The sequence below is a fragment of the Salvia hispanica genome, chromosome 2 (genome assembly GCF_029641045.1).
Source record: "Salvia hispanica isolate PSC_SH4W2 chromosome 2, Shi_PSC_v1, whole genome shotgun sequence".
In the NCBI taxonomy this organism is placed as follows: domain Eukaryota; kingdom Viridiplantae; phylum Streptophyta; class Magnoliopsida; order Lamiales; family Lamiaceae; genus Salvia; species Salvia hispanica.
This window is the reverse complement of record NC_142693.1, coordinates 41,115,160-41,129,109: the sequence shown is the minus strand read 5'-3', so window position 1 is coordinate 41,129,109 and position 13,950 is coordinate 41,115,160. Positions and strand designations below refer to the sequence as shown.

At 39.6% G+C, this 13,950-nt stretch overlaps 2 protein-coding genes and 1 pseudogene across 2 annotated transcripts; 1 reads left to right on the top strand and 2 right to left on the bottom strand.

Moving 5' to 3' along the window:
• Window positions 1-4,763: 4,763 nt before the first annotated feature.
• On the top strand, window positions 4,764-5,999 carry LOC125205730 (uncharacterized; annotated as a pseudogene).
• Window positions 6,000-8,812: 2,813 nt separating this feature from the next.
• Window positions 8,813-9,217, bottom strand: LOC148932417 (B3 domain-containing protein At4g01580-like). Its single transcript, XM_089065093.1, has one exon. The coding sequence runs from the start codon at window positions 9,215-9,217 to the stop codon at window positions 8,813-8,815; it is 405 nt and encodes a 134-aa protein (XP_088921219.1).
• A 1,827-nt stretch (window positions 9,218-11,044) lies between these two features.
• Window positions 11,045-12,373, bottom strand: LOC148932416 (uncharacterized). The gene is made up of 5 exons (XM_089065092.1): window positions 12,312-12,373; window positions 11,993-12,242; window positions 11,699-11,924; window positions 11,156-11,319; window positions 11,045-11,065 (listed from the first exon to the last, which is right to left on the bottom strand). Exons 1-5 carry the CDS (start codon window positions 12,371-12,373, stop codon window positions 11,045-11,047), a joined length of 723 nt encoding a protein of 240 aa, XP_088921218.1.
• Between the last annotated feature and the right edge of the window lie 1,577 nt (window positions 12,374-13,950).

The window sequence follows — 13,950 nt, the reverse complement described above, 5'->3', positions numbered from 1 at the left end:
TTGTCGTTGAGAAAAATAAAAAATGTTAGTACTATATTTTTGTTGATCTTGATTTTAATTTGAATGTGCAGGACTGTATCGGGTGTGAAGATGAAGAAAGAGTACAGAGAATTCATTAAAGCAAATAAATAAGGTGATGCTCAAGAAGATGTGTGACTCAATTTTTATGTGTTGGAATTGTACCATTTATTTGCTGAAGAAAAAAAAAAAAAAAATATACCATTTCTTTTGCCATTGAGATTGTATATTTCGAAATAGTCTTATTTAAATGTACAAAACCAAGTCGAAAGTTCTGCAATCTGAGTTTGTTTACTATATCTTGATGAAGTCTGAAATGCCCTTTTCAACTACAACCAATGTCATGTGTTGAATTATTTGCCAATTTTTACTAAATTTGTTAATATCTAATTGTTATTACATATATAATCATTTTTGTTTTACGTAGTGTAGATATTAGATTATTATAAAGTAATTTAAGATCTGTGCATCGCACAGGTGGTATACTAGTTAAAATCTAATATTCAAGTAATGCAATATGATACTCACCGTTCTTAAAAAATACTACTATTAGTTTCATTTTGCCCCATTTGAAAAATGAACACATTCTCTTATATTCTATCCATTTTTTTTTCTTTATCTTTTCTCCTCTCTCACTTATTTTTTTCACTTTCTCTCTCAAACTTTATCTATTTTTTTTTCTCATCTCTTTTACTATACTAATTTTTCATTAAATTTGTGGGTCCATAATTGAGACTATTTTTTTTAACAGAGAAAGTACTAATCAATTAGTTGCAGTTTTATAAATCAAAAATTTTAATTGGTTAAAATCATTCACTTGTAAATAATCAATGCGATACGATGCATTCTAAAAAGTAATTATTCACTTGACGGCAAAGTCCAAATTTAGGATGAATTTGGAAAAAAAATGCATTCTGAAGATGCCAAATGACAAATTTAGGGCATCCACAATGGGACGCTCTAAGCGACGCCCTATGTACCGCCACGTAAGCATTTTTATCCTCCTCCCATTCCACCTGCAGTGGGGCAGACTATAGCCCGCCCTAAGCGACGCCTTAAGCATATTACTTCTATTTTGTATTTATATAATTTATGCAAATTTATCAAGCAAAATAAAAAAATAAAAACAACACAATTAAGGCAAATCCTACATTTACTTAATTAAAAAAAAGTTACAAAATAAGAAATTAAAAAAAAGTTACAAACTAAGAAATTTAAAAAAATGCCCCATCGGCTCGTCTAGAGTAGTCCCAACCTTCGGCTAAGGCCATCGATCATCCGCTGGATGCCTTCTCTTTGAGCCGGGTTGGTCGCCTGCATCAGAGCGTTGTGCGCGTCCAACAACGTCCTGTAGTCAGAGGAGGCCACCAAATCCGTATAGGCATGCGACGCAGCCGAAGTCTCGCTCGAGGTCGCACTCAGGCTCGGGCTCGGGGGCTGGTCAGACGGCGCCGCGGTGGATGTGGTCGCCTTGGCCTTGGCCTTGGCAAGCTTGATGCCAGGTGGACGTCGGGAGGACATCGGTGTGCCGGAACTCTCATCGTCGAACACCGGATTGTTGAAGTCCATTGGAGACGTGCCACTCTCGCTACTTGTATAATCAGTGAAGGTGCGCTTCGACGCCCTCTTCCTCGCCGCCGTTGATGGGGGAATCACACCACCAACGAACTTCTGCTTGTCGCTCAAGAGCGCCCAGGACTGGTAGTGCTTGAATAGCCGTACAATGACATGTACGACTGCATAGCTTTGTCCCGCACATCCGCCAGACTCTCGCCACCGCCCTGCTCCCTCTCGCACTTCTCGTACTCCCCCACCTGCTTCTTTATTTGATCCCAGTGCTTGCGGAGCTGCTCCCTGTGGCGCATGTAGGTGTACTCCGACTTGGCCGCGTTGTATTTCTCGGCGATGCGCTCCCACTACGCAGTCACCTTTTGGTTGTTGGCGAACACCGGATTCTCTGAAACATCAATCCAACATCTCGTCTAGACGATGGATTTAGGATCGGAGTAGTTCGTCCTTCCCGGGGCGAACTCTTCCCACTCCTCCGTTAAAGGCAACTTCTGGGCTCGTGTCTTGGTCCGCTTCTTCTTGGTGGCGGAGCTAGACGCGGCGGCGGCGGTGGGGAGACGGCTCCAAGTCGGACAGCCAGTACGAGTCGGTGCTGAAGTCGGGATCGTACTCGGTGTTGGTGTCGAATGGCCAGTATTCGTTGGGTTCTGTACCCGGCCATTGTGCACCACCGAACATCGGACTATTCGGATTTAGGTAATCTCCGGAATCCATTTTGCTTGAAATGTAGACAATGTAGTGTGAATTTGAGAGTGAAGAGAGTGAAAAATGAAGTGAAAATGAGAGTTATATATAGGTTTTGAAAATTGAATAAAACTAAAAAAAAAACGGAAACGCGTCGCATCGTCCGCACCATTACGGATGCCCTTAGGATGAATTTTGAAAAAAAAAGGTTGTCTTTCTGAAGATGCTGACTGTATAGATGTCATGTGTTTAAAGTTTAATCTAAAGACGCTACTATGAATCTATGATTAGCGTGTTGAATATCTATTGTCCATCTAGGTATGTCAGTATAGCCCGTAGCCCGTGGGCTGATCCGAATAGCTGCCAAATTAATAGGGTTAGGATTAGAAATTTCTAGCACGATAAAATTATAACCTGATTAGCCTGTACCCGATTAACTCGCAATCCGTTAGGACTAGATCCGAAAACCCGATGAGCTGGCCTGAAAATCCAATAAAATTTCTATATTCTATTTTTTAACTTTTAATTCGACACTTCATTGATTTTAATTTTATAATATAAATAACTACAAAAATATCTTTCAATTTTATAGTAAATAAATAAATTGCATATTGAATTTTTGTTAATATAATAATTGATAATAAATTATAAATTTAAAATTCAGTGAAAAATATTTAAATTTCTAAATATGCACTAAAATTTCACGAAATATCTCAAATATTAGTATTTGATCATCTTTATGATTGAGTTTAAGCATATATCACAAATATATCATAATTAAATATTTTACATTTTATGAATATAACTAATTTTCATAATTATTTATTGGATTAATGACATGTTAATCTTATCGGTAGCAACCCGATTAACCGCCTGGGCTAGCCTGAAATCCGACCTTTTAGGATTAGGGTCGGTCAAACTTTTATAATCCGAAAGAAATCACAACCCAATTAGCCCGTACCTGATAGACCCGTAACCTGAATAGGGTTGGCCCGAAACCCGACAGGCCAATCCGAATGACATCCCTAGGTCCATCTGATGACATCTACACCAGAAAGTCGAGGGGGCAAGGAATAACCATGAGTTCGAGAATGAAAGCACCAGTGATACGTAGAACTCCCTCCGTCCACAAAGAATATGCACTTTGGGTTCGGCCCGTGTTTTAATGCAAAATTGGTAAAGTAAGAGAGATATAGAGAGAAAAAGAATACAATATTTTTAGTGGATAATGGGTCTCACCTCATTAAAGAGAAAAATGTTTCAAAATTAGAAAGTGCATATTCTTGTGGAACAGACTAAAAAGGAAATAATGCATATTCTAGTGGGACGGAGAGAGTATTAATTAGGGATTAATACGTATTCAGAAATAAATTGAAGAGAAATAACAAGAGAATGAAAAGATTGTTGGGAGAGAATGATAAATTTATTTAATTCTTCATTCTTAATTATAATGAAATACTCCCCACATATTTATAATATGTGTGTTAAAAAAAAAGAGTTTTAATGCACAATGAGTAAGGTAAAAAAGATGAAGAGAAAAGATAGTAAAATTAATATTAGTAGAATGTAAGATCTCTCTTAATTTACTTTCTCTCTACTCTAACTACTCCTTTCGTTCCATAGTAATAGAGACATTTCTTTCCGACAAGGAAATTAAGAAAAATGTGTGTAACGTATTAGTAAATAAAAAGATACTAATAAAGTAGGAGAGAAGAAAAAATAGAGATAATAAAGTAAGAGAGGAAAAAGTAAGAGTGGAAAATGTGTTACTTTTTACTAAAAAAAAGGAAATACTACTATAGAACGCCTAAAATAGAAAAATGATTCTACTACTATGGAATAGAAGGAATATTTTTTGTCATATTCCCAAAACAACAACCAAAAAGAAATCAGTCACATACATATTTCCTTCGTTCCATAAAATAGGTAATTTGGGGTTGACATTAGTTTTAAGGTGTAATTAGTAAAGTAGTAGTAAAAGAGAAGGAGAAAAGTAGTTGTGTTGTAGATGGTGAAGCCCACAAATAATAGAGTAAAAGAGAAGGGATAAGATTTCTATACGGAGGCGTTTGGTAGTAGGGTTGGGATCTCACATGTTAGGATTCTAAAATGGATATTCAAATTGGATTAGGCATGATTGCATCAAATCCCATCACCTTTTTGGTAGCATTGACTATTATCAATATTATCATGCCCCACGTTTGGTAGACCCTCCCCTAATTTCAGATAAAAGTTAATCTGCCAATTTTCTCCCCATTTATTTGTTGATAACCCAATTTTGCCCCTTCTAGATACCCTTGTGACTCTTCTTCAAATTTCCCCCAAAATAATCCCCCGCCATCTTTTCCCAAAAGGCACTAAACTGATATTTTGCAAATCCGTGCGCGGGAAATGAAATGTTCAGCCCTAATTCCACAAATCATTGTTAAATAGCATTGTCCCATTGGCATTCAATTACACCAACCACATTAATTGAAGTTCAAGCTCATTCAATGGGGGATTCAAGGCGAAAAGAGCACATGCGTGTAGGAGGAAGTGGCAGTCAAGGTACGCCTCATTTGAATGCATCCGGCTTAAAGTTTTGATTATTTATAAATTTATCCGAGTCCTATTCGTTCTGATTTTTCAGCTATTGGAGGAGGGCGGACCTCTCGACAGCGGAGCCGTGATGACCGCTCTCGGAGGGCATGGAGCGACAGGGAGGATATGCACTTCATAGCTTCTCTGAAAGAGTTGGTTGCTACTGGATGGAAGTCCGACAACAGATTCAGACAAGGGTATCTCCAAAAGTTGGAAGAATCCATGCGCCGTGAGTTCCCGAACACTGATTTGAGGGTCAGCCCCCAATTCACATCGAAGCTTCACACTTGGAAAAAGTTTTACTCTGCTGTGGGTAATATACTGGAACGGAGTGGTGTTGGGTTCAACAACCACGGCGACTACAAAATCGACTGTGACGAGCATATTTGGAGTGAAATAATCAAGGTTGTTGCAAGTTTTATGGTTACCTATCGATTATTTTGTAGCATATATTTACCATTCCAGAATATTTGGTGGGTTAGTTAGTTTTGTATCATCAATTTCCCAACTGAAGGGCTTTGTTTGGTTGTTTCAGGCTGACAGTGGTGCTCGTTTTCTTCGCTACAAGTCGTGGCCGTATTACAATGACTGGAAGATGGTCTTCGGGAAGGATCGGGCTAGCGGCCACAGCGCCCAAGATACTGACCGTGCTAATGAAATTAACGGCTCCGGATCCCGTGATTCAAACACGGGACGCCACTTGAATGAAAGCCAACCGGGATGGGACGATGGGTACGAAGGAGTCGGTATGAATGATCATGGAACAGCTGATGACCACACCGACAGCGTCCACAGCAACGTTGTGGACAGTGAACGTCCTGCTGCAAAGAAGAAGCGTAAAAGGGGTGATGCATTTGATGGTCTTATCGATGTCACTGGTAAATTACACGATGACACAAATGCAAGGCTTGACCGTTTATCGGCTCGCATTGGATATGAGTTCGACGTCACTAAGGCAAGGAAGGAGGTGTTTCAGATGATGAGTTCCAGGGCTCACCCTGTCTCAGGTGTTCATTGCTTCGGACGCTATACTTGCGAGGGTTGAACGGCTTGACTACTTCATGAGTCTGCCGGAGGGTGCACGTCAACCCTATGTGTGGCATGCGCTTGAGCATTACACTAGCAACTACTCCCTCCGTCCCGGCTAAGATGACACATTGCTTAGCCGGCACGTGATTTTAGGAGTTATTGGTTAAAGTGTTTAATTGGAGAGAGAGAAGGTGAGTGTAAGTATTAAAGCAGAGAGATAAAGAAAGATGGATATTTTAATAGGAGTGAGAAAAAGTGGTTGAATGTATTAATTGGAGAGAGAAAATTACCAAAAAAGGAAATAAGTCATCTTAGTTGGGACAAACTAAAAAGGAAAACGTGTCATCTTAAGTGGGACGGAGGGAGTAGTATGGCAGGGGCGTGGTGTTTGTTGGTTTTTGGTGATGGTATGAACTAGTCTTTTGTCGAACTATATAATATTATGGCAGGGTCGTGGTTTGTGTTGGGTTAGGGAATGGTTTGAACTAGACTTTTGTCGAACTACTTAGGCCACAAGCAAAAGGCACATTACAGTGTCTTACTTTTTTTGTAATGTGAATATGGTATGCATTGTAGGCCACTACTAATGAATTATGGTTTGCTTACTTGTTGGTACTTTAAGTTGGATACTGCAAACAATATGCATAGTTCATGAATATCAACATTGAGCACAAACTACATCCAACCCATTCAATAGATGCATGCAGAGAACAACAGTTATGAAGTATCCGATTTGTCTTAGTTATTATACATAGTCAAAAACTACATTCACAGTCCTAAATCATTAGCATTCTACATGTGTGCAGCGGGTAAAATTAGCAAAAGATGCAAGTGAAGTGTAAGTAATAACACTAGTTGTTCAGTTTGTAATACCTTCTTGTTTGCCGACTGTGGTTATGGATGGATTGTTACATAGAAGTGCACCTCCTCTGTGTCCACAAGATAGAAACAACATCTCATACCTTTCTTGAGTCGATTCACTTGCTTGAAGTGGCTCCATCCACGCTTGACCCGAATCTTACCATTTTTCTTTGCGATCCGCATTTCCCACGTCCAACCACCAACTGTGAAATAAGTCGCATCTTCTAGGGCACTTTCACGGATGTAATTATCCCAAAAGCTGATTGGAATCTCCTACAAAGAGTGGAAATGAATCGGCATTAATAAATTGAGCAAGCCACTTGGTTTCAAAAGGAGGCAGTTGGTGGTGGCTAGGGGTGTGCATTCGGGTTTCGGTTCGATTTTTCGCCCAAACCGAACCGAACCCGAAAAACCGAACTTAGGGTAAAATCAAAACCGAACCGAAACCGAAAACCGAAAAACCGAAACCCGAAAAGCCGAAAACCGAACATAAAAAACCGAATTAAACCGAAAAACCGAAATTATATAAAAAACCGAAAATCCGAAAATCCTAAAACCAAAAATAAAAACCGAAATCTGGAGGAAAAAAAAACAAAACAGAATAACAGTAACTTAGAAATTTTCAACCTACAAAACATAACAATAATAATATCCATAATCCATCAAAGCATCAACCAACAATGCAATCAATATTCCACAACAAAAAACATCAACCAAAATGTCTAAGTTCCAACATATTACATCAAAATAAAACCAAAATGAAGTTCCATGACAAAGTCTTCAATATTGTCTAACAAGTGCAAGTTTCAACAAATAATGGAGATTGATTAATTTGTTGAATCTTGAGTAGACATCAATGCAATACCTACACAAAAAGAGTTATATAAGTACAATGAATGAAATAATCAATAACAAAAAACTTAAATGTATAAAACTACCTTCTTCTATCTTTTGGACATCTTCAAGAATTTCTTCAACACTAAACTTGGAAGACTTGCGAAGCCAATTTTGACCACAAACAAGATACTCAACACTTTTTTCATCTACTAATCTGAAATTTAATTCACAAAATCTGGAAAAAAAATTTTATTCATAGAATCTGAAACATTATGCGTGGAACAATCTGAAACAATCTAAAATTTCATTCATAGAATCTGAAACAATCTAAAAATTTCATTGATAGAATGTGAAACAAAAGGTAAAAACTAATAATGAATTAATTATAATTCCATATTAGGAATGCAATTGAATGAAGTAGAATTTACCTGGAGTTGGAGGCCGAGCTGTGAAGTGTGGAGAGAATGAACACGACGGCGTGAAAGCTGAAGGGGCGACAGGAGCAGGGGAGGCGACCGGAGCTGGAGGGGCGACGGCTGGAGGGGGGTCAGACCGGCGACCGGCGACGGACTGAGGATGGAGTTGGTGAAGGGATTAGGGTTAGAGGGAGGAAGAGTGCGGCGGACGATTCTCACTTCTCAGTTCTCAGATTCAACTTGAATTTTCCAATTAGGGCTTGTATTTTAGACTTTAGTTATAATTAAATAATAGTAATATATATATATATATATATATATATATATAATATAAATAAATAAATAAATATAAATTCGGTTTTTCGGTTTTTTTGCCACCCGAACCGAACCGAACCGAAAAACCAAAATTTTTCAATTCTTAAAACCGAACCGAACCGAAAAACCGAACAAACCGAACCGAATTTCAAATTTTCGGTTTGGATCGGTTCGGATGTTCGGTTTTCGAATTTTTTGCTCACCCCTAGTGGTGACGATTTTACCAATGTCTTAGTAATTGATGTCTCTGTGAAAGTAACCGTGAATGATGGGTGTTCATCGACTAGCGACAACTTATGCAATTGAACATCGTCGTTGTCAGTAGAAGCAAGAGAACACGCATCTGATGAGTCGTAGTCATCGCTTGTATCCAGGTCCGGCAAGACGTCAGTCTCCGGTACGGGCCACAACGCCCTTGCATCATATTATGTGTGTGCTATACGTTGGGGTGAGATTGAACCATATTGAATGAAATGGATAAAACTAGATACATACCATCATAATCATATAATGGAGGGCAACCAGTTAATGCACAAGTTGGTAGTCGGTACTACATGGAAAACATCATCTCCGGAGCGGGTGAAGAAGAGTATATCCCCATTGTTGACATTGTTCACATTCGCGAAGCTAGACCAGCCAGACCGAAAATAGCATCCGTTCTCCACGTTGAGCAACTGCACAACCCATTTCCCGCCGTGGGGCATGACAAGGAAGCATTGGGGAGGTAGATCTCGTCCATATAGCTCAACCCATTGAGGAGGAATCCGCTGAAATGTATGCAAAATGGTATTACAAACTGACATTGAGAGATGATTAAACTGCAAAGATTTCTTACCAGACTTTCGGTGTTCGTTTGGGGGTGATAGATCTTGACAAGGGGGGGAGGGGTTAATTCTATTTGCAGCCATAGTTGATAGATTGGAGAAACAAGGACCTCTATTTATGAATTCGGTGGAGATGTAATCAATGAGTAAGGACAAATATTTGTCCTCATTTACGTTGAGTTTACCTACCAAGACCATAATACCTACACCCAGCTATTAATTGCATCCATCTACCCACATCAACACTCCGCCGACTTGGAATGACGGCTCTGCTTTGAGCATGGATGGTAATAAATTGATCTCCTCACACCATTGAATTGGGTTAGTGGTTATATGTCAATCATAATATTCAATGTTGGTTAAGTTACCAAGAGTCCACTTTCTAAATTGTGGTAAACATAAATACTGAACACTACCCACACATCCTTCACCAACTAATTTCGTCATATCTCTAAGAAGATTATGAACATTCCTTCACAAGCTAATTTTTTCTTCGAAGGGAAGTGGTCAGCAGAATTAGACGATCACCTCCTTTCCACACTTGTGTCCATGAAGGAACATCAAGGTGATGAACAACCTGGCATAACTGACGAGGCTTTAGTTGCGGCACGCGCAAAGGTCGAAGCAGTTGCTGCTATCTCCTTCAGCATCGACGACCTGAAGGCTAGAGTGGTCCACCTCGGAACACGCTACGAGACCTTTAACGCCATTGTCTTCACCAATGGAGTATGGTGGTATCCCCACCTCAAGGTTGTCGATGCTTGCGACAGAGTCTGGGGACAGCTAATTAAGGTAATACGTCGTCCATTTTAACACTTTGCTATGTTGAAGTGAATCATATGATGCTTGTGTCTTATGCAGGGGAACCCCTTTGCCACTGCATACTACTATGAAGATGAGCCGAAATACCGACGACTCACCACCCTTTTCGGCCTAGTGGATGTGAAGTAAGAGAGCACCAAAACATGGAAGGTCGTTGTCCCTAAAGAAATCGTCGTGCTATCCGACACTACCATCCCCCGCCGCAATGTGATAGACTTGACGTTGGGCGACTTTTCTCAGGAGGTGAACTCACCCGTTATGGTGATCGGTGAAAAGGTGAAGCACAAGCTCTTTGACGAAGAGGTTGAGTCGGTGGACCAAGAGTCCTCGAACAAGCCGCCTACCGTCTACTACGTGCCAGGCCCTCGAGGGAAAGCCATAAGGAAAACCGCACTTACATGCATTATGCCTGCCCACCTCCATGTGCCTAGCCCGAAGTCATCACCAGGTGGATCATCGCAAGCTTCCAACAACCCAAATCCACGGGGTGATCTCCATCGCCCCTGAATATGGAATGGATTAAATACCCATGCCCATGTTGCATGATCGGCCTAGTGCACTTTTGTCTTCATGTTTCAATAGGAACGTGACTTATGCACATATTAAACAATATTATGAAAAGGCAAACGCTACTGCCTCTGTTTTGTACTCTCCTTTTATATTCATGTTTCAATAGAAACATGGAATTATGCAAATATTAACAAATATTATGTAATGGCCAGTACTTGTGGAAATGTTTTTATTGTGCACTTTTGTCTTCGTATTTCAACTCGCATCAGGGACATTTGAGGTAAACCAAAACACGATGTTTATTGTATATCACCCATCATAATTTGCATATGTAAGGCAAAAGTCAGTGTAGAAGAGGATTACATCTGTGCAAATCAAAAGACAGAAAGGACTTCCCCCCTGGTTGCAAGGTTAAAAAGCAATAGGCAAATAATTCGTCCAACTCTTACAATATGATGTTTTGATTAAACAAAAAACATGGATCATAGTAGGCTAAACAACTATTATGGCATCAGTAGCATATCCCGGTGGATAGATTCTGCTCCGGTCCAAGGCTAATTAATAGATGGCTTGTGGCGGTCAAATATGGTGACTCGCATACTGCACAAGTAGATAATCCGAAGGAAATTAGCATAATATTGAAAAAAGCCACGAAGCTGGGTTAGTCTATGAAATCACGAATATAAATACCTCATCCCACATGGAACCCGCTAAGTTATCACGCATTTGTGTCCAAGCATTTGATGGCTCCACAGAATCTATATAATCTCCTTGGACATTTGGGTCGTCAGCAGCTGCGACTAAGGCTTCGTCATATACCTCAGCGAGTTCGTCGAGGGGATCCACTGGCATTGCTGTTCTAGCATAGTTATGTAGAAGAACACATGCTAAAATGAGTTGCGTTTGAACTTTCACCGGGTAGTAACAAGCACTCCTCAGTATCCCCCATCGCATTTTCAAAACGGCGAAAGCACGTTCGATGATATTGTGAGCACGTGTATGTCTCATATTGAAGATTTCATGTGGGCTTTGAGGCGCCCCACTAGCCGAGCCCCATTCTTTGAGATGATATCAGATACTTTTATATGGTGTTAGGAATCCATCACAATTTGCATATCCATTATCACAAAGGTAGTAATTTCCTACAAAGTAATGATCAGTGAAAATTCATATTCGGTTTTATGAATATATAGGGGATTGCTAAGTCACTACTTTAACGTGACAGTAGTATACCTTTTGGAACTTTAAATCCATTCTCGCGATTAACGGCATCCCTCAGGACACGAGCATCCCTGACAGATCCTTCCCACCCGGCGAGCACATAAACGAATCTCATACTACGATCACATGCGGCAAGGGTATTGGTGCAAATTTGCCCCTTTCGAGAGCGGTAGCGGGGCTTGTCAACATTTGGAACTTGCACGTTTATGTACGTGCCATCAAGGGCTCCCAGGCACCCCTGCCCAAAGCAAACATATGAAATACCTTACTACCAACAGTGTTGATCATTTGGAAAAAGAAATCAACCTTGAACCATTGCCATCTGTGATCCTCACAATCCTCAGCAACGGATTCGGGCACAACCCTCAAGACAGCGTGGACATACTTGGAGACTGTATACCCTGACCTCCAATGATCAAACTTCACTACTCGAACATTCTTGTGATGGGCTAAAATTCCAAGAAAAATTGCTACTTGTTCCTCCACGGTGACATACCGGCCATCGACAACATCACCTGTCTGTCGAAGCATAATACACAGCCTCCCAAAAGCGTTTCTATCCATTCGCAAAATTATCAAGTCAAGCCACATCACTGACACTAGTAAGTCGGTTCATATACCGAACCTGTTGAGGCATCCGCCGGGTATACGAATAGCTGGATCTAAGAGCATTACCAGATTCGTCATCCCCGTCTAATGCTACAGAGGTAGATGAGGATAACACATATGATGTCGAACTGATGGTCCCGAATTATGTCAGACATAACCTGAAGAAGCATTTCGTTCACTACCTTTCTACTTGCCATAATTCTCCAAGAAGAACTGCACAGTCTTGGTAAAACGAGAATTAGCACAATGATTCATATCGAAATCAAATTTGACAGCATGTTCAACGGAATGTAGTTGTGTATTCTGACAAACAATAAGGATCTGAGTACATGGGCAAATTATTGACTAACGAAATCCAAATCCAAAAAATCAGCAATTGGGGAAGCAATTCAGGACCCATTTAGTTAACATGAATAATTACCCAATTTAGAGTCGTAAACAAATCAGCACTACACATTGTGGATTGGGGTCTAAGTAAACCAAAACTACCCAAGCACAAGTAATGGTTCAGTATTTAATGTTATCTTACTGTAAAAATTGACATTGAGATGAAGATATGAAGAATACCTTCGGTACACCAACGTCTGATAGCATATGAGATTCGGACGACGTGAAACCTGGTATCTTCGTCTCGATGTGGAGATTACCACATGAATTTTGGGCTCTGATTTGGTGAAGAACCCTAATTTCGAAATGACGAGAGAACAAGCGCCTTTCCTATTTTGTTCAAAAAAATTGAGATGTCTTAATTTTACATAATGCAAAAGGGTTTTTGGGGGAAAATGTGCTGAGTTGGACAGACCATATTACAAAGGGGGATCATAAACCCTGAAAAATGTCCCGGTCACTTAACCTGCTCTTTTCCACATAATCCAGCTAAAAGTACCGGGTCACGTGGGTTTAGTCCCGGGTCAAGCGGACTGGTGTCAAACCTACCAAACGCTTTGAATAAATGGGATTAATCTGTCAAACCTAGCATGTCCCCTCTACCAAACAAACCCTAAATGGATATGTACTATTTCTATAGAATGGACGAAAAAGGAAATTCAACCTATTTCTATACGGAGGGAGTATTTTCTTTAATTATTTAATATATCTAAATCGAACTGAATCAAAAATTAAATTTTACTACTTATCAAAAGTTGAATCAAACACAACCAAAATCCAAACAAAGTCTAATTCTCGAATTTCAGTTTGGTTTAAATCAAATATTCAGTTTTTGAGTATTTGCTCACCCCTACATGCAATAGAACATTATAATCTCGTCAAATGAGAGTGAGAAGAACTCTAAATATCACTTTCTCCGTCCTACTGCACGCGAGTCGTATTTTTTGGATTGTTCCATTATAATTTTACCATTATAATAGGAGTCTCGATTCAATTTTACCATAAATGGTAATATAGTCCCACATTCCACTCACATTTCATTTAAAACTAATACTCCATATACAAGTGAGACCCATATTACTCTAACTTTCTTCTGCCCACTTTTCTTAACATTTCTTAAAACCTGTGCTGCCAAAAAATGAGACTCCTAATGGCGGACGAAGGGAGTACTAGTTAGAAAACACAAATTTTAAATTAAACTAATGAAGATTGTATAAAGAGAATAAAGTAAACTTAAACGTTAATGGTTGCAGATTAATGAACTATTT